The 21,394-nt window shown below is 44.8% G+C and overlaps 1 protein-coding gene across 1 annotated transcript in view; it reads left to right on the top strand.

The window, feature by feature from the left end:
* SMO (smoothened, frizzled class receptor) overlaps nucleotides 1–21,394 on the top strand; it is a 143,261-nt gene that overhangs the window by 71,866 nt on the left and 50,001 nt on the right. Inside the window, exon 9 of the mRNA XM_085653641.1 lies at nucleotides 13,125–13,310. Within this exon, the coding sequence (XP_085509767.1) occupies nucleotides 13,125–13,310 (186 nt within the window). The remainder of the gene's footprint in view (nucleotides 1–13,124; nucleotides 13,311–21,394) is intronic.

The following is a 21,394-nucleotide window of genomic DNA, read 5'->3' as shown; positions in this document are numbered from 1 at the left end:
TTGGACAGGGCTATTCTGCTAGACCAGAGGGTGGTAGCAAATATAGTAGATAAGACAGCGGTCTTATTTCATGCCAATAGTGGCTCAGCGGCCATACAAATTGTTTGGGACACTTTCAAAGCCTATCTAAGGGGAATTCTTAGCTCCATAATGGTGGGTAAGAGGCGTGCCCTGAAGCAGGAAGACGAGGATCGTATCAAAGAGATTAAGGCTAAGGAAGGGGACCTCCAGGAGGCATCACTGGAGGGCTCGGACAGACTTGCTACCCTTAGTAAAGAAATAGAACATTTACAGGCAGAATATCAGAGGCAACTGGACATGAGATTATAAGATAGGTGGAAAGTAAGTAAGCTGCAACATTTTTCATATGGGGAGAGATGTAGTTCACTTCTGGCCTGGAAAGTAAAAACAGATAAGGCCAGAAATGTAATTCGAAACCTGAGGGATGTCGAGACGGAGGCTTTATTGAACACCAATTCAGAGCTGTGTAAGCTTTGTAGTGAGGCTCGGAGATATATGAGTAGGCTATATAGAGAGGATATATCTCATGGGAAAGAGAGTATAGAGGCCTGGCTAGATAGGATCGAGCTCCCACGATTAACCAACAAGCAAAGAGGACTTTTAGAGTCCGAGATTACGGAGGCCGAGGTCAGGACCCAAATCCCTATGTCTTTTTTGATCTCTGGTACACTTGACTCTGCCGGTGTCTTTTCTGATTTCTAATGCACTTGACTCCGCCTGTGTCTTTTTTGATCTCTGGTACAATTTACTCTTCCCAATGTCCTTTCTGATCTCTGATACACTTTACTCTCCCTATGTCTTTTGTGATCTCTGGTACACTTGACTCTCCCTATGTCTTTTCTGATCTCTGGTACACTTGACTCTCCCTATGTCTTTTCTGATCTCTGGTACTCTTTACTCTCCCTATGTCCTTTCTGATCTCTGATGCACTTAACTCTGCCTGTGTCTTTTTTTTATCTCTGGTACATTTTACTCTTCCCCATGTACTTTCTGATCTCTGATACACTTAACTCTGTGTCTTTTTTGATCTCTGGTACACTTTACTCTTCCCCATGTTCTTTCTGATCTCTGATACACTTGACTCTGCTTGTGTCTTTTTTGATCTCTGATATACTTGACTCTCCCTGTGTCTTTTCTTATCTCTGATGCACTTGAGTCTCCCTATGTCCTTTCTGATCTCTGATACACTTGACTCTGCTTGTGTCTTTTCTGATCTTTAATATCATTTGAATTTGTGGAGTAAAAAGAGAGATAAGTTCCCCTCTAGAAAGAAATCTCTTATCTCAGAGTATAGGCCTTTTTGAACTCTTGGTATTTTATTTAGAAATTATTTGTTATCCTAAACGAAAAAAACGATATCTTTCTGGATTGTACAGCAGGACTTCACGCATCGTCTTGTTGATAACAAACTACTTACTTCCTAAACTGTAACGCTTAAACGTTTTGGTGAAAGGACAACTATCTGACAGGTTCTCCTAAAGAGCCTAGCATTGGTTCACTTATGGTCGATTTTTTGAGTGTGCTGAGAATTACATCTTGTTCTTAAATTGCCATTGATTCTGCTTTCCTGTTAAAAACTATGGAAACATTACCACAATGTCCTCATTTATGAACTTCCAATTAATTATTCTGTCTCTTTTGGGCACCTCTGTGTATTTCTGTCTCCCAGTGTGTACTCTTTTAGGGATGCTTGAATCCGTAAATCTGTACCTCGTATTGTCTCAGGAGACGGTTGAACATTTTAGGACTGAATACATTATGCCTGGGGTACAAGGTGTATGATTCAGACTCCTCCTTCAGATGTCTGATACAATAAGCTGAAGTATTAGAAAAAGCCAAGAACATACTTCATGTGTTTCAGTAGACCCCAGAAGAAATGAAATAAGGAGTCGTGGCTACAAAGAGTCTATTATCTGAGATCCACGTTTTAGACTTGCCTTTCGTAACATTTGAAAGGAAGACCTAGCAGGTTAAATCATGGGTGGATTAATATAGTAGTATTTAAATACAAAAATGCTTAAATTAAAGAAAGCTACAAATATGTTTTTTTAATCCTATTTTATTGGCATTTTCACAGCATACAATCCACAATTTAAACAGAATCCCTTCTTCCACACCTCTACAGATAAATCATTGTTCACAAGCCTAGATCCTGTCCACAATGTAGCACACAACTTCAGGTCCAGATCTAAAAAGATCTACACTTTTAACCTTCAGGTACAGCTGTGGTGGCACCCTCAGAATCCGTCACACAATTTATCACATATAACCTAATGTCATCTTATTTAGTTTGGTACTTATAGCTTGACTTTGAAAGCAAAATTCTTCTCTGAAGGGAGTCTCTCCTCCAAATCCCCAAGGAATGACACCTGCCCCGCGGCCATGGCCTCCAGTCGGTCTCTTTTGGCCACCCTCACAGCTATCATTCTGAAAGTCACTATTTCTGTTGTGGTACACTATATCACATCTATTTTCCACAGCTTGAATAGAGGAGCCTCAGTAGATTCCAACACACACCCAATTTACCATTGGCGAGTAGGTATTAGCATCAAATTTACCACCACACTTCTGTGTTTCATTTTACCCCCATGCGGGAAGGCCCTCAGCACACAGATCTCTGGTGTACTAGCTATTGAGAGTAAATACTTTTTATGATTTTAAAACTGTTTTGTGAATAGCAAAGTGGCTAGATTCTTAAAACAAGCATTGGCAAAGCCAGTAGGTCTGGCTTTGTCTGCCAGCTTTTTGGCTTTGTCAGTGTTTTATTTGTTTTAGCATGTTTTTTTAAAAACCTTATTGTTGGGGAATCGACCAGGCCCTCATCAATATGACAAGCATTGGCATAGCCAATAGGTCTCCCCTTTGAGACCTTATAAGTGTTTAGCCATGCAACAGTTGCATAACTAAATACTTATAAGTTCCCAAAAGCGAGACCTATTGGCTATGCCAAGCGGCCGCAAAAGTGAAAGTGATCGCGATCAAACATCAAAGTGGCCCTGCGGCCGCGAAAGTAATCGAGGTCAAGCGCGGCGCGCGCGCCCGCACACAGTAGCTCCAGGCTGGCCTGGTAGCACTTTTTGGAGCCCTCGAGACCTAAAAATGAAAACATTGCCTAAAAGCAAAAATATTTTTTTCCCCCACAGTAGTCCCTAGAAGTTAAGGAAACTACTTTGTGTGTGCACGTGCTCCTTGTGAAAGGACAGGATGCTGGCACTCAGGGAAGTTACCAATGGCTGAAGTGGGCTGACCCATTACCAGGGACTGTAGACTGTAGTGAATGAAAGATAAATGTGAACAACAAAATAGCAGACCAATGGATGATTGAGGGCTGAAAGCCCTATAAGTGAGCATATTATACATATGATTTTAATAAACTTGAAAGGTCTTGGCTAATGCCAGACATAAAAAGGTCATTTGAACATATGGAGTTAACTTACACATGAAAATAGCGTGAAAGAATTCAGACACTCAGGAAAGTTAATAGAAGTGTAACACGTTTAATGTATAAATAACAAGCAAGCATTAAAAATATTTTAACTGTACTTTCCACTTTCAACTGACCAGTGCTCATCCGTCTGATCAGATGGAGCACATAAAATCCTTACAGTTCTACTCTTCATTTGTACATTTTTCTCATTACAATAAGCGGAGGACAGAACATGTGACAAGATAGAAACTTCAGATAAACACTAACAAGCGGGTAACAAGCAGGTGCTCAGCTCTTCTCGTGGGAAGAATGTGAGAAGCCTTGAACAGAGTTGGACAAGCTTCCATGAAAGGACTTGACTTGCTTGGTTATGCCCGTTTCAGAACGAGGCCATCCTTAGTCAGACAGACAAAATGTGCAATGTACAGTACGGTATGACAAAATGGTAGTACATTTAAAGTTCTTATTAATGTGTAAAAAGGGTAGTGCTTCGGTAATGCTGTATAAACATAAATTTGCAAATGTAATTCTAGACAGCTCGGTATACAGATATAATCAAAATTACACCAGATAGCATTGAGAATCTGGCTCGAAATGCCATCTAGCATGGTACTACATTCAAATAGTACAATGAAAGAATTGTAAAGTGGGTAGCTAAGCAATATCATTATATGACATCATAGATCTTTGGCAGAAGAACCTTCCTTATCCCACTTTCCAGTAAATCTTGAACAAGGGAGCAAAGCAACATTCATTACTTGAGGACAAGGCCACCCTAAGCAGACTGGCACATGCATGGATGGTCTTGCAATTCTATGTAAAATTGCAACCGGCGGCATATTTGGATCAACCATTTTCTTACCATCTATAATCCACATTTATAGCGATACGCTTTGGTAAATTGCCATCAAATGCAGACCAGCCAAGTTGGAAATATCAGGGCCCAAAATCTTGTTGTCTCTGTGGAGCACCAACGCAGGATTTTATTCACTTAGTCTGTATCTGCACAGCGTTAGGCGAGGATCGCCGGAAATTGTTAAGGGGACCACTCAATACAAGAAGCGTACGCTCTTGCAGAACTGCAATATTAAAATGCCTAGGTCCGGAAGATCCACAGCTTGACTGTTGTTAATCAAACTCCTAATTAAACATGAGGAAATATCAAATAAAGACTAGTGGCAAGGTTAAATGGTTATAAGATGTGACATTGGAGATTATGCTAAGTGAACCACTTACTTTAGAGGAACTGATTTATTAAAATGTTCCTGTGCAGCCTAGTCGACCCTTGATTAGCCTCAGAATCTAGTAAAAGGATAATTCAAAACAAAGCCAGCGGCCTGGTAAAATGGTTGTTTGATGTAATACTCGAGATATTGTTTTAATTATGCAAATGTATCAAATGTTTTGTTTACATTATACAGGAAGAAGTGTAAATATTATGATAAGTAATAGTTTTATCTTTAGAGAGCACAAAAAGGGATATACCCCGTTTTTTATTTTTATATATTTGTTTTAATGTTGCTATTGTTGTGGTTTTAATGAACTGAACAATAAACATATTTTCACTAATTATATGACATTGTGACTTGCTTCTCGGTGTCTAACATATACCAGGGAGGAACATAAGAAAATGTTAACAAAAAGCCTCATCAAAGACACAATGCATATATCACTATGACTATCTTGCCTAAACCCCATTGGTGAAACTGACATTGTGATATCAACGTTTTTTAGGTTTTTTTTATATACAATTTCTTTTTAGATATTTAATACCATTCAATACATAAAGTGCAGTGTTACATTGAAGGAAGCAGACATAGTGTATTTTCTGCATAAGGTGCAATTGCTGTGGCTAATAAAATGTGCATTGAGAGAATGCATCTGTATATTTGAACCTTGGCTAACAAAACACAACATTCCTTCCATGGACCCAAAATTCTTTGGTGTTTGTCTGGGCATCCCCTCGTTTATTAAACTATTTCTTCAGTTCAATCACAAAAGTCAGTTGTCCTCATCCATTTTGTAGAGGGAGGGGCTTTGTGAGAACGCCAATATAATTTATTTTATTTTATAAATCACATGCATTAACCCACTTTGGGTAATTTGATGCTGAACACAAGAACTCAAAGACCATCCAACTGAAAGAAAAACTGCTGCAAGAAAAGATATGTACCAAGATCAAATATTAGGGAAACAGCCAAGTTTTGAGCATTTCACAGAACTTGAATAAATTGTCTTCCATGCGTAGATAGAGCAGTAACTGATTCTACAATGTGGCTGCAGCAACTGAGTCGGCGCATCCATCCATGGACCTTACACAGAACTTGGGTATCATGAGTTTGTCTTAATGTGGAGATCACTAGTAGGCTGGTACCACTAAAAGTTCTTGTGGAGAGGAAGAAAGCTGAACATTGCTTTATGAATTAGGCACATAGACACTTGCAAAGAGGCCAAGGCTGCAGTATTATGATCCCTTGGGCAGACACCAAGAGCCAATCTGGCCAAATAATTCTGGATTAATTGCAATTTATGATCCCAAAAATCTGGGTGGCCAAGGTAGATTGTGGTGCAGTTATACAGGAAGGAAGATACATATGTATTAAGCAGTCGTATCCTATGGGGGAAACAAAAAGAATGATATATTGCATTTTAGCAAACGGAAGTTTAATAAAGCATGATTTAACAACTGCATTTATACGAGGGACCAGAGTTAGAGCTGAGGCTATTGACACTGGCACTTATATTGCTATTCGGACCTAGATGTGAAGGCCAAAAATGTAGTTTTCAAAAAAAGGGATTGTTTTAATGGACAAAGGATTTCCGTCTTATCTTTGCTTAGTTTTATATAGTTCTGTTCCATCCAGCAGTTCAATTTAGAAAGATGATCAAAAAGTTGCTTAACTGCAGTCTGAGCTTATCAGATGGTTTTGATGGTGCATTTGGCTAAAATGTAGGACCAACTGCCAGGCTGCAACGGTGGCAAGCATATCTTTCCCATGGCTTTCTTCAGAAAAGGGTGAGGAGGATATTTGTGAATTTATCGAATAGCAGGAGGCAAAATAATTTTTTCTTAAAGAAGCGGTCTCGGTTCTCAAGGCGGGTTGGAATTTTAAATATCAACTTCACCATCCCCACTATCCCTTTAATGAGTTTAGTGCCAACAGCAAAAAATGTATAGGGTGCAATTTCTAGATGTAATGAAATTTAAATTGTTGATTCAAGAATTTGTTATGTATTCATGGGACAGTCACTCATACACCCTCTTTTTGTCAGCACAGAATTGTGATTTCAATCTTTTTCACTCCATCTGTCCAATGACTGCTCTCTGTGACAAGTGGGCACTGGAAGTTTTTATTTCCAAGTATAGCTTTTTTTGTTCATCTAGCTTAAAATAAATGGCATTTTTGCAGCGTGAATCTTTCTGGATTCACTATGCTGTGCATTATTCCGCGATCTTGTGGTTGGGTCCGGATTCGTAGTCTTTTCTTTTTTTTTTTTGTTTTTTTTTTTTTGTAGCCCAGGTGGGCGTCGACGTCCACCATTTGGTGCACCTCCCGTGACGTCGTCGTGCTTCCTGCAGAAGTCCCACCTTTGGGGCGCCATCTTCAGATTCTTTTTTCCGCCGTTGGGTCTGGATCGTCATCGGGAAGCTCCAGAATTACACTCGAAGGAAGAAGGAAGAAAAGCGAGTTTCGTCGATAGAATCACTAGAAGATATCAGGAAAGGAAGAGATTTCATCAGGAGCGCGAAGAAAGGAGGACCAGCGCCCTTTTCTTCGACGGCCTTGGAGAATGCACGCTCAGAGACCCTGAGCGCAATGGACAAGACGCCATTCAAGTTCTGCCCAAACTGCCACCACAAGTTCGCGCAGAAAGACCAGCATCCGGTCTGCAACCTCTGCCTACCGGTAGATCACCAGAGTATCGACTGCAACGCCTGCTCAGCCTTCGCGCCGAAGACACTCAGGGTGAGAGAGCGGCAGAGAAGAGCCAACGCCAACATGGATGGCAAGGGGAAGCCCCCGACGCTCTACGATCTGGGCCTCTCCACGGACGACGAGGACAACGTCGCCGAGACAGCCGAAAACTTCACGGTCGTAGAGACCGACAAGAAAAAAGAAGACGAGGTAAGAGAATCGTCGAGCACAAAACAGAAAGTACCTCGACAACACGAGGGTGACTCGAGAAAATCTGAGTCAAAGTCCACGAAGGGAGCCCCGGCGCCGAAAACTTCGACGTCCAAAGGGGGAGCCACGGACAAGAGGCCGAGCGGATCCTTAGAAAAGGACTCCCTGGTGCCGAAAGACGCCGAAAGGCAAGGGTCGTCGAAAGCATCCCATGAAACGGGCCGATCGACGCAGAAAGAACGTTCGACGTCGACGCAAGTTTCATCGAAAAGACCCGCGGTCGACGCCGAAAGCATCTCCGAGATGGAGAAAAAGAAGAGGCGGCTCGAGGCCGAAATGGAGAACATCCTTCAAAGGAAGAAGGAGTTCGACGCCAGGATGAAGGAGTTCAAGATTCCAACGGTTTCATCGGCGGACGTCGGTGAGGTCGAAGACGAGTTCGACACCGAAGGGCTGACAAGGGATCTCGAAGAGGAAGAAGAGCCCTATTATGAGGGAGAAGCCGAGGAAGAAGACCAACGGTCGTTCTACGAATCGGCGGCATCTACCAGCAACGACGTCGAATGGCACGATCTCGACACCGAAAACCCGGAGGAGCCCGTGGACACGTACCCTTCGAGGCCTTCGCCACCCGACGACATCGGGGTCTACAATATGGTGGTCAGGAGCGCAGCAATGGCCTTCGGCGTCAAACTCGACGAGGAGAAACCGAAAGCCGATTTTCTCGTCGAGACACTGCTCCCCATCCAGACAAGGAGCCAGTTCCTCCCCATGCTTCAAAGCGTGATGAATCAGGGGAGAGAAGCCTTCAAGGAACCTGCGACCTGCCGGTCGATCACGCCCAGGACAGAGAAGAAATATAAGCACTCCTCCCTGGACCCCCCTTACATCAAGGGTAGCGTGACCGCGGACTCCATCATAGCCTCCACGGCCAGGAGAAGGGCCAACGTACCAGCAACTTCGGGCCCACCTCCGGATAAGGAGAGCAGGAGGATTGACCTCACAGAAAGAAAGGTCGAGAGGAACGCCGCAATGCACTGGCGCATGGCGAATTCAAATGCACTCCTCAATAGACACCAATACCAGCACTGGGATGAGATGGGGGAGCTAGTAAAGCACCTCCCCGAAGAATACCTCCAGAGAGCCTCTCACCTGATAGACGAAGGCAAGAACATCGCCAACTCCTGTATAAAGACGGCGTTGGATGGGGCAGAGACTTCAGCAAGACTCATGGCCATAGGGGTCACAGAGAGGAGGCATGCATGGCTAAGAATCTCGGGATTCAAACCGGAAGTGCAGAACAACATCCTTGGCACCCCCTTCAACGGAGAGACACTGTTCGGAGCAACAGTGGACGACAAGCTCACCCAGCTGAAAAAGGAAAACGAGACGGCGAGGTCCATGGGGGCCCTACAGCTGAGGGGAATGAGGCGAGGAAATCCCTCGAGGAGACCCTACGGTAGGGGAGGAAGCCAGCAGGGGACGTCGCACCAGGCGTTCCAACAAAGTCAGCAGGGTGAAGGTCACGGACAAGGTCAGCAAAAGCAAAACTGGCAATATCAATCTCGGGGCCAGTCCTTTCGCGGGAGAGGGAACGGACGTGGCCAAAGGAGGAGAGGGGGCGAACAGCCCTCGACGAAGTGACTCAGCACGCAAGAGGTCGCCTACCCTCGTCAGGACCCCAAGGGTGAGGCGCAAAAAAATTGTCATCAGGGGGAAGAGAAGATTCAAGAGCCTACGAGCATACGACACCAGTAGGCGGAAGGCTGAGGTTCTACCTTCAGGAGTGGCGGCGTATAACCACAGACAAGTGGATACGGAACGTTGTGCAGTACGGATACTGCGTAGATTTGGAGAAAAGACCTCCAAACAGAAAACCAAAGGGAAGACTGAGATCGGCCCAAGAACTGGCAATACTCAGAGAAGAAACGCGGAAACTCCTGCAAAAGGGAGCCATAGAGACAGTGCCGTTCAGAGAACGCAACAAAGGGGTCTACTCAAACTACTTCGTGGTTCCGAAGGTAGACGGAGACCTCAGACCCATACTAGACCTCCGTTACCTAAACAAGTTCATCAGAACGCAAAGGTTCAAAATGACTTCACTGCAGGAGGTTCTGCCGCAGATAAGAGAAGGGGACTTCATGGTCACCGTGGACCTCAAGGATGCCTACCTTCACATCCCAATAAACAGAAGGCACAAGGGCCTTCTAAGATTCAACATCGAACAAGAACACTACCAGTTCACGACCCTGGCCTTCGGATTAAAATCAGCACCAAGGGTCTTTACAAAATGCCTGTCGGCGGTAGCGGCGCACCTACGAAGGCAGGGAATACATGTCTACCCCTACTTGGACGACTGGCTGGTCAAGGCAAACTCACGCGGAAAGTGCGAGAGGCACGCAAAACGCGTAACAGACACCCTCACGAATCTGGGATTCTCGATCCACTGGGGAAAATCATCGATGGAACCGGAGCAGGTGAAGATTTTCCTGGGGGCAAAGATCAACTCCCGCAACAGTACAGTAGTGCCCAGCGACAGGAGGACAGAGGCTCTACTGAAGGAGGCGAAGCTCTACCAGAAGGGGCGAGCTCTGACAGTGAGGGCTGTGAGCAAGATGATGGGGATGATGGCGTCCTGTATCCAGCTGGTGCCGAATGTACGCCTGCACATGAGACCATTCCAGGAATGGCTACAACAACAATGGTCACAAGCAAACGGAAGTTGGGAGGATCTAGTGGTTGTTACGCACGCAGTGCAGGAGGAGATAACTTGGTGGAACAGAGACAACATAACAGCAGGGAGAAGCCTGACACCACCAATCCCAACAGTGACCATTACCACGGACGCATCGCAAAAGGGATGGGGAGCGCACATGGACAACCTCAGAGTGAGGGGTCTATGGACCCCAGCAGATGCGGTCCGCCATATCAACTACCTCGAGTTGAAAACAATCCTGCTAGCCCTGAAGGCATTCCAGAGGCACCTGTTCAACAAGAGGGTGTTGGTCCAAACAGACAACACCACGGCGATGTTCTACATCAACAAACAAGGGGGGACACAGTCGTTCCCGCTCTCATTCCTAGCTCAGGAGATTTGGAGATGGGCCATACCTCTCAGGATAGATCTACTGGCAATTCACCTACCGGGGAAGGACAATGTGGAGGCAGACTGGCTAAGCAGGCAGACCTCAGCATCACACGAGTGGGAGCTCAATGGCCAGGAAACGGAGAAACTCTTCCGGAGATGGGGGACTCCCACAATAGACCTTTTTGCAACACGCCACAATGCAAAATGCCAAAGCTTCGCGTCCAGGCAACCAGATCAGCAATCCAAGGGAAATGCCCTATGGATAAGCTGGTCGAGGACATTTGCCTACGCCTTTCCACCGATACCCCTGTTGCACAGAGTGCTCGACAAGTGCAGAACCAGCAACATGACCCTGATCCTGGTGGCTCCGCAGTGGGCGAGGCAGACATGGTTCTCACAAATTCAAGAAATGGCACACGGCGACCCATACAGGTTTGAGAGGAGGAAGGACCTGCTCTCAATGCAAAACGGAGAGGTCCTGCACCCAGAGCCAGAGACCCTCAACCTGGCGGCATGGCTCCTGAAGACCTAGAGTTCGCACACCTAAGATTGCCGCCGAGCACGATGCGGGTGCTACGGGAGGCGAGGAAACCAACTACACGAAAATGCTACAGCGCAAAATGGAAGAGGTTCACTGTGTGGTGCCGGAAAAAGGGCCTGCAAAACAGAATGACAAGAGACTCAACAGTACTGAGGTACCTCACACACCTTCTAAAGAGTAACCTCTGCTCGAGCTCACTAAGGGTACACCTAGCGGCCATCGTGGCCTACACCAGAGGTGAAAAAGGTGGAAGTTTCTTCAGCTCGCAGGTGGTGAGGAGATTCATGGAAGGAGCCAAAAGGATGGCCCCCCCGAAAAGGTTGCCGCCGCCGGCATGGAATCTGAATGTGGTCCTGACGGAGCTCATGAAGGCACCGTTTGAACCCATTCACAAGGCCACACTGCAGATGTTGACTATGAAAACAGCCTTTCTGGTGGCCATAACCTCACTACGCAGGGTGAGCGAGCTTCAAGCACTAACGCTGCAGGAACCCTACATTCAGATTCACAAAGATAGAATAGTCCTGAGAACGGACCCACACTTCATGCCCAAGGTAGTGTCGGCGTTCCACATGAATCAGAGTATCCAGATACCAAGTTTCTTCCAAAACCCGACTACAAACGCAGAAAAGGCACTGCACACCCTCGATGCCAGAAGAGCGGTGATGCACTACATTGAGGGAACCAAGGAACTCAGGAAGTCGAAACAGCTGTCCTTTGCTACTAGCTTCATGGGTAGGCCAGTGACTAAGGGCACCATCGCAAGGTGGATTGCCCTCACTATTCAATTCTGCCACAAACAAGCTGGACAGGAGCTAGCGGAGGGGCCGCAGGCTCACTCCACAAGGAAGAAAGGGGCCACCGTGGCCTTCCTGGCGAACACGCCCATCCAGGACATATGCCTCGCGGCAACTTGGGCATCTGTGCACACGTTCACGAAACACTACTGCGTGGACATTCAGATGAACAAGGAAGCACAGGTTGGACAGAAGGTGCTTCAGCACATTTTCAACGACCAACGCTCATCTACCACCCAGCCGCCACACAATTAGGAAAACCGCTACAAAGTCTATGCACAGCATAGTGAATCCAGAAAGATTCACGCTGCAAAACGAATAGTTTCTTACCTGTCGGTGTAGTTTTGCAGCTTGAAGATCTTTCTGGATTCACTAGCGAACCCACCCACCTCCGCCAGGAAGATGAGGCTGGAGGAAGAGGGGGTAAAATGGAAAAGATCAAAGAAATGAAAACATACAGATAAAGGGACAAGAAGGATTAATCAATCGCCTAGGGTTAAAAAAAAAAAAAAGTGGAAAGGAAAAAAGAACCCGAAGATGGCGCCCCAAAGGTGGGACTTCCGCAGGAAGCACGACGACGTCACGGGAGGTGCACCAAATGGTGGACGTCGACGCCCACCTGGGCTACAAAAAAAAAAAAAAAAAAAAACAAAGAAAAGACTACGAATCCGGACCCAACCACAAGATCGCGGAATAATGCACAGCATAGTGAATCCAGAAAGATCTTCAAGCTGCAAAACTACACCGACAGGTAAGAAACTATTCGTTCCATTAAAAACGGTATAAAACTACTTGTGAAGTCTTGCATCCAGTGTGTAGTTTGAAATTAGTATTAGGGTAATGTCCATGCAAATCCGATGTTCACTTTATTCCACCAAAAATAACCATTTTATTTGTAAAGTTTTGTTTATTAGAAAGTAACATTTAAAAGAAAATGTTTAACTGCTACAATGCAAACTTGGAGATTAATCAAATACACGAAATACACCAAAGGATCGTGAGGATTATTTCTATAATAAAAACACAACACAGAGAATTTTTTCTTTTATTTATGTTTTTTACTTCCATCAACTGTGATTGTTTGGCAGCTGCCCGTATGTGAAATTGTGTTGTCTTTCCCCAGATGTGAGGCCAACGTAACGGTTGCCGCCCAGACCAACAAGCCAATACCTGATTGTGAGATCAAGAACCGTCCCAGCTTGCTGGTGGAAAAGATCAACCTTTTTGCGATGTTTGGCACTGGCATTGTCATGAGTACGTGGGTGTGGACGAAAGCCACTCTTCTTATCTGGAAGCGAACCTGGTGCAGGTAAGCACCTCTTTAGCATCTTCCACACCTGGTTGGTTTCATAGTTTGTGCCCATCACCCCTACTTCAAATGTATGCCTAATTGGAACATGCTGTCCTATCTAACACAGGTATGCTGCTGGAGTGAGTGGCGCATCCAGTAGAATAAGTCAGCCGGGATATCCACTCCTCTTTAATTGTTGTGTACCATTTTGTGTCTTTCAACAGGAGATCACTTTCCGGCCCTCTCTAAAGAAAAGCAAATCTCACCAGTCTTCTGTCCAGTTTAGCTTCCTATAATAATTGTTTATTTTACAACCATTGAGCAAAGCTTGCTTTGTATACCTTCTTAATATCTTAATTTATAACGTGTACCTTAGTAGATGTCTAACACAGTTCCAATCAAACCTCTAGTGACACAGCGGCCAGGTAAAGTTGGGCGACGAGGAAGTAACTGATTAGGAATGCTATGTTTGCCCTGTTGGCTATGAGATTAAATTGTCCTTATCCTGTATAACAGGAACCCATACATTATCTTGTGGTATCTCAACGTTTCACTCATGTCTGTCCTCCCTGATCACCACCAGAGGATCAAGGATGTGTTTAGTGAATGCATATTTCCCTAGGGCCTGATTCACAAAGGGACTTACGACTCGTAAAGTTATGAGTTCGCAATCTCAGCACTCATGGCGGAATCTCCACACTGCAGTGCTCAGTGCAGAGATTCTGCACTCGTAACTTTACAAGTCGTAAGCCCCTTTGTGAATCGGGAAGAGGGATGTAAGCACAGGCCTGGTGAGGGTCAACTTGAATTTTCTCACTGTCTATTGGAGGGAGTATATTTATTACTTCATTGTTTAAACTGTTTGCTGGGGTTTCATTTTTCCTGCGATATCCGGGAAATCCACATACTACATTTAAGGTGCAGATTGTGCCCCCAAATGTTCACTTAGTGAAATGACTATGGATGACCAAATGACAGGTTGAATCCACTGATCCTAAATAAAGCCCCTGGATGCACTTGTCTCCATTGTAGGGTTGAAACATGTTGACCCCAGAAGGATAGTAAGGAAGATATCCTAATACCACCTAGTCTCTTTAACTCATTTCTTGTTTTAAACCTTGCATCAGATAGGGCTGCAACTAACAGACTAATGCATTTATGAATTTCCAAACCTATCCTAATGCAGTTTTAATGGTTCAAATTATGACCCTCCATTGCCTTCCCTTACTTAAAGAAAGAAAAAGAGAAAAAAGGCTCCAAGAGCTCTAGGTGAGTCAGTCTAACAACATGAAGGTGCTGAAGAAGGAGTAACTCCAATGATGAAGCAACCCACCTAGTGTGAGTGAGAGGTTCCATCATTTCTATGAGGCATTCCAACCAATCAATTGGAAAAAAAGATTTGAGTGTCTTTACATAACCACCATGGACATTGAGAGAATCCAAGTTGAGGCAGTACTGGTTTAGATAATATTGCCTTTTTCCCCCCCGAAAAAGTGCAGGTTTGCATACCTAGACATATCCACAGTGTGCATACTTCAAGCCTATTCAGCATGTGTATTCTATAAAACTATCCATGCTGTAACATTTATAAGGGGCCACTGAAATAACATAATTTTGTGCAGCTACATTTTTTTTACATAAATTATTAATTTGTCACATTTGCCACTTAGTCCATCATCTGCTTCATAATCTGCTGATTTTATCCCCCAAAATGTTGTTTCTAGATCAAACAAATCAAAAGTTACCAAAAGCCCATAAAAAGGTGTTGCCACACAGAGGAAGGCTCTTTGTGTAAAGATTGACGGGATACCTTTCTGTTGTTCATTTCTGTATTTGGGTGTTACTGGTACTAAAGAAGTGAAACCATTGTTTTGCAGTATGAATCCTTTTCTGGATTCACATGCTGTGTATTATTCTGCCATCTAGTGGTTAGGTTTGAAATTGTCTGTGGTTTTTTTTTTTCTCTCTTTGGTGCGTCGTCAACCACCATTTGGTGCTAGGTCCATACCTGGTGTGGCGTTGAAGCTCTTGTGCATGGTAGCCACCTTCAGATTCTGTTTTCCACTGTTGGGCCTGGAAGCAAATGGAAACACTCCGAAGTTTTGTACGAAATCACCCAAAAAAATCAAGGAATTTGAGAGAAAAAAATTATCGATCGAGAAGACACCAAAGAGGGAGAAAAGACCTCCGCACTTCTTTCCCCGTCGGGGGATCCTGACGGACCAACGACACAGATGGATCGAAATAAGGCAAAGTAGGAGCCATAGAAAATACCAAGGGCCCAGAAAAGAAGGCGCAAAAGGCAGCGCAGGGGTCAAAGAAAACAACGACTGGGAGTCAGCGAAAAAAAAACACCCCATGGATACCGATGAGGGAAGAACGTCGAAATCAACGAAGACCGGTACCGAACGAGCTGCCGCGAATGGAAAAACCACACCTTCGGAGGCAGAACCCACCATACCCAAGAAGGTCATCTCCCCGGCTGCAGATGCCGAAAGGGCCCTTGAGGTGGAGAAAAAGAAAAGATGCCTGGAGGCAGAAATGGCGGCACTCCTTCAGCAAAGGAAAAAGTTCGACAGACTCTGTAGGAATTCAGAATCCCGGCGAAATCCTCCACTAACGCAGACTCCGAGGAAGAGGAGGATCCCCTCAAAGCTCTGGGGGAAGCTTTCGAGGAAGACTGGAATTACCTCGACACAGAAAGCCCAGAAGAGGAGGTCTGTAACTATCCCTCGAAGACTTCGCCACCATATGACATAGCCTTCTACAACAGCCTCATCAAGAGAGCAGCGGATACCTTTGGGGTCCCCTTAGAGGAGTAGAAAGGAGACTCTTGCTTCCTCCTAGAAACATTAGCACCATCCACCAAGGGGACACAATACCTTCTAATGCAGCCAAGCATTCGAGACCAAGGCGAGGAAGCTTTCGAGGAGCCTGCCTCAGCAAAGGGGATATCCCCCAAGGGTTGAGAAAAAATAAAAATCCTCCACAAAGGACCCTAAATACATCCAGGGGAACACCGTGGCAGACTCCATCATTGTCACCACTGCAAGAAGGAGGAGCAACACTCACTCCTCCACTGGCCCACCACCAGAGAGAGAAAGTAAAACAATAGACATTGTGGGGAAAAGGAGAAAGAGGCAGCAACGCAATGGCACATTATAAACTCTAATGCCCTCCTCAATGGGTATGGCCAACAATAGTAAACATTGTTCACCACGCATGCGATACAACGCATGCCATTACAACGCGGTCATTACAACGATTGCATTGTTGCATTGCATACCATTACATCGCAAGTCAGAACAATTACTTGCTGTAGGGGGCAGAAGGGGTTAGATTTAAAATCCAACACCTTCCCTACTGTTGCACAGACTGGAGTTGGAATAGTAAATTATACTATTCCAAAATCCAGTGCCCCGCCCTACTGCAAGTCGTTGTTCCAACTTGCGTTGTAATGGTATGCGATGTAACAACTTGGTCGTAGTAATGACCGCGTTGTAATGGCATGCGTTGTAAACGCATGCGATGTAACGTGACCTATTCGGCACCAACAATGGGACGACATCGAAGAACTGATGAGCAGGTTCCAAGAAGAGGAAAAGAAAAGAGCAAAATATATCATAAAGAAGGGAAGAAATATAGGGAACACCTGCCTGAAATCAGTTCCAGATGCTGCAGATACAGCCAGCAGACTTATATGCACAGGCACAACGTTAAGAAGGCACGCCTGGCTTAGAATTTTAGGCTTCAGGCAAGAAGTCCAAACCTCCATAATTAACAAACCCTACACAGGAGTTGCCCTGTTTGGAAGTGAGGTAGATAAATCCCTACAACAAATAAAGAACAGTGAAATGACCAGGTCCATGGAAGCCCTGCAACAGAAGGGCACCTTCAAAAGAGGATGTTTAAACCTCAGAAGACCCATGGGAAGGGGGGTCTTCTCAATAGGTCAACAACATCAAACACAGGGAGGCGGACAGCAATCAAACCTGCAGTCCAGATACCAAGCCTTGCAGCAGCAACCATGCCAGTCCTTTCGTGGCAGACGAAGAGCCAGGGGACAACTCTCAAGAGGGGGAGGAGCAAACTCAAAGTGACTTTCCCCCAAGGGAAGACTCCCCACACAACACCAGTGGGAGGCAGAATAGCGCATCACCTACTTCAATGAAAAAACATCACCACAGACAGTTGGATTTTAAATGTGGTACGCCACGGCTGTTGTATAGAACTAACAACAAACCCCCACCAAATCCACCGAGGAAGAAGAGGTTCCAAAGAAAGGAACTCTTACAATTAAGACATGGAAAAAAAGGAACTCCTACAAAAACGAGCAATTGAGAGTGTACCAAAGAGGGAATACAACAAAGGAAACTACTCCCCTAACTTCTTGGTACCAAAACAAGATCTCAAGCTAAGACCTATCTGAGATCTCAGATTCAAAAACAAATTAATTCGCATGCAGCATTTCAAGATATCAATACTACAGGAAGTAATCCCACAGCTACAAAAAGTGGATTTCATGCCAACAATAGATTTAAAGGATGCCTATCAGCACATCCCCATGAACCGAGCACACAAGAGATACCTCATGTTCTGCTACGAAGATACTCATTACGAGTTCAAGGTCTTGCCCTTCAGAATAAAATCAGCACCAAGACTCTTCACAAAGTGCCTAGCAGTGGTAGCAGCATCCTTAAGAAGGAGAGGAATCAACGTCTATCCCTGCCTAGACGACTGACTGGTGAAGGCAAATTCAAAGCACAGATGTTAAACACACGTTCATCAGGTAATCGCAAAGCTGCAAGAATTGGGTTTTTCAATAAACCACAAAGAGTCATTAACAAAACCGGAGCAAGAAAAAACCTTTCTAGGAGCAAGATTAAACTCCAAGGTTGCATGGGCATACCGGACCCAAAGGAGAAAACAAGCTAACAGACAAGAAACTTGCTTCTACCAGAAGGGTCAGTCTCTTGACAGTAAGGACAGTCATGAAACTCATGGGCATGAGAGCATCATGCATTCCCTTCATTACCCTTGCACGTCTCCACATGCGCCCTCTACAGGAGTCGCTACTCAACAGTTGGTCTCAAACCACAGGGAGCTGGGAGGATCTAGTGGTTGTAACAGAAAAGGTTCAGACGGAGATACAATGGTGGGTATCCAAGAACATAACACTAGGCAGACCTTTCAAATCTTCCACTTCCTCAGTGACCATCACAACAGATGCATCCCCCAAGGGTTGGGGAGCACATTCAGGAAACCTGAGGGTACGGGGTCAATGGAACTATGCAGACTCCATAAAGCACATCAACTTCCTAGAGATGAAGACGGTGTTCCTGGTACTAAAGGCATTCCAAGCCCTCATAGGTGGGAAGACAGTATTGACCCAGACGGGCAATACCACAATGGTTTTATGTCAACAAACAGGGAGGAACAAAATCATTTACACTAAGCAAACTAACTCAGGAAATACGGAAATGGGCCAATTCAAGGAGAATCGCCTACAGACAATTCAGCTGCCAGGATAGGACAACACCAAAGCGGATCAACTCAGCAGACAGAACTCCAGCTCACACAAATCGGAGATACAGCAAAGGAGCCTGCAACAGGTCTTCAACCTCTGGGGGGGCACGAGAAATAGATCTATTCGCAACAATAGAGAACAAAAAATTATTCCCCTCCAGGTTTCAACACCACCTATCAAATGGGAATGCCCTGTCGCTAAACTGGTCAGGGACATATGCATACGCCTTTCCTCAGATTCCTCTGCTACAAAAGGTACTGGAAAAAGCCCGACAACCAGGAACAAATCTAATTCTCATAGCCCCTCAATGAGCAAGGCAAACCTGGTACTCAAGCCTACTCAAACTGACATGGGGACAGAGAATCAAATTCAAGGCAGAGAAGGATCGCCTCACAATGCAAATGGGTCAAATCTTTCACCTGGAACCAGCGACCCTTAGCCTAGCAGCCTGGCGCCTGAATAAAGTTCGGACATTTAAACTTCCCGCAAAGAAAAATGGAGATACTAAAGGAGGCAAGAAAAAAAAAGACAATGCTATGCAGCTAAATGGAAACTGTACACCATATGGTGTACAGAAAACAATACCCTAAATTCAGTTTCCACACAGGACACAGTTCTCATATATCTTACACATTTGCTTGACAGCAGTATCAACTACTTGAGCCTCAAGGTGCACCTGGCAGCAATTGTAGCTTACACCAAGGAAGATTCTTGTAAAGGTTTCTTCACCAAAAGATTCCTGGAAGGGTTTAAAAAGATTCCACCCCCAGGGAAGGCTCCTGCCACAATGTGGAGCTTAAACACAGTTCTAACACAACTAATGACCAAACCATTTGAGTCCATGCACAAAGGAGAACTCCGATACATCTTTATAAAGACTGCCTAGTTAATAGCTATTACATCTCTACGAAGAGTAAGTGAACTACAGGCATTAACTATTGAGGAACCATACATGCAAATCCACAAGGACAAGGTAATAATAAGGACAAACCCTCAATTCCTACCTAAGGTAGTAAGCAAATTCCACATGAACCAAAGCATACAGCTAGCCGGCTTCTTCCAAAACCCACAAACACGATTAGAAAGGAGCCATCATACCCTGGACGTAAGAAGGGCTTTACTATACTATCTACAGGAGACAAGACAATTCCGTAAAGGGAATCAATTGTTTGTCTTTCAATCCAAGTCCAACAAAGGAGCACCCATGACAAAGGGGACAGTTGCATGTTGGATTGTAGAGGCAATTCAAGTATGATATGCCTCAGCAGGAAAAACTCTAAGCTCATGGCCCAAAGCACACTCAACAAGGGAAAAAAGGGTCAACCCTGGCTTTCATGGCCAATGTGCCTCTATGTGCAGCAGCAACATGGGCATCTCCACACACCTTCACCAAACATTGCTTTGTGGATATACAAATGACTAAGGAAGCTCAAGTGGGGCAAAAGGTACTTCAACACCTGTTCGTAAAATCTTCCTTATCCTACCACAACCACCCCAAGGAGGTGGAAACCGCTATATAACCGAATGCACAGCATGTGAATCCAGAAATGGATTCATGCTGCAAAGCGAAATGGTTACTTACCAGTAGGAGTAATTTTGCAGCTTGAAGAGTTTTCTGGATTCACATGCAACCCACCTCTCCTCTGAGGAGGAATGCAAACAGGTGGGAAAAAAAGATCATGTAAATAAAGAACTAACAACTAAAGACAAAAAGATTTAAGACATACCCAATTTTACCAAGTAAGAAAAAGGAGAAAAAAGAATCCGAAGATGGCTACCACGCACAGAAACTTCCGAGGCACCGTCTGACATCACACAAGGGATGGGCCTAGCACCAAATGGTGGTCGACGACTCCCCAAAGAGAGAAAAAAAATTCCGGACCCAACCACTAAATGGGAGAATAATGCACAGCATAAGAATCCAGAAAACTCTTCAAGCTGCAAAACTACTCCTACTGGGAAGTAATCATTTCGTTCAGACAGTATTAGATGTGAAAAATCAATGAAACAATGAAGTAATGTTCTCACAAAATGTGCCAAATTTTGTCTCATAATTTGTATTTTCTTGTCACATGATTCAACCCTGCTGCATAATTTGGTCATCCACTGTTCCATAATTCCAGTCCCCCTGATAATGATTTTAGCGCCCTGGGTTAAAAATGTGATTGCAAACCCTTAAATATCTCATGCACCCACTAAATGGCTCTGAGGGTCATTGATGTACAGCTTGGTCTTTTGTAGGGAGAAACCTGCTGGCATATTTACTGGGAAACAAGCTTGCCTTTCTGTCCTACCTTTTCCCTGTGTCTGCATCTCTTTTCGTTGGAGAACAGTAATTTACCCTAATACCCCCAGATCCACTGTTGCTGCACATGACTCGTCCCAGTGTGCATCACGGCCTTTACTAGGCAAGGATCACACCACGATCAATCTCATCTGTCATTTAGGGATTAGTATAATGAAGCCAGCACACGACTGCTAGTGACGCTTGTTCTTTGCTTTTAATTCCAGACCAAGGCTAAAGGCTGGAGGGAAGAGCCTTATGGAAGCTGGGCAGATAAGGCACCTCTGACTG

This window comes from Triturus cristatus, chromosome 4_1, assembly GCF_964204655.1.
Source record: "Triturus cristatus chromosome 4_1, aTriCri1.1, whole genome shotgun sequence".
Classification (NCBI taxonomy): domain Eukaryota; kingdom Metazoa; phylum Chordata; class Amphibia; order Caudata; family Salamandridae; genus Triturus; species Triturus cristatus.
Note: the sequence above shows the minus strand (reverse complement) of the source record. Positions and strands in the feature narration are given on the sequence as shown.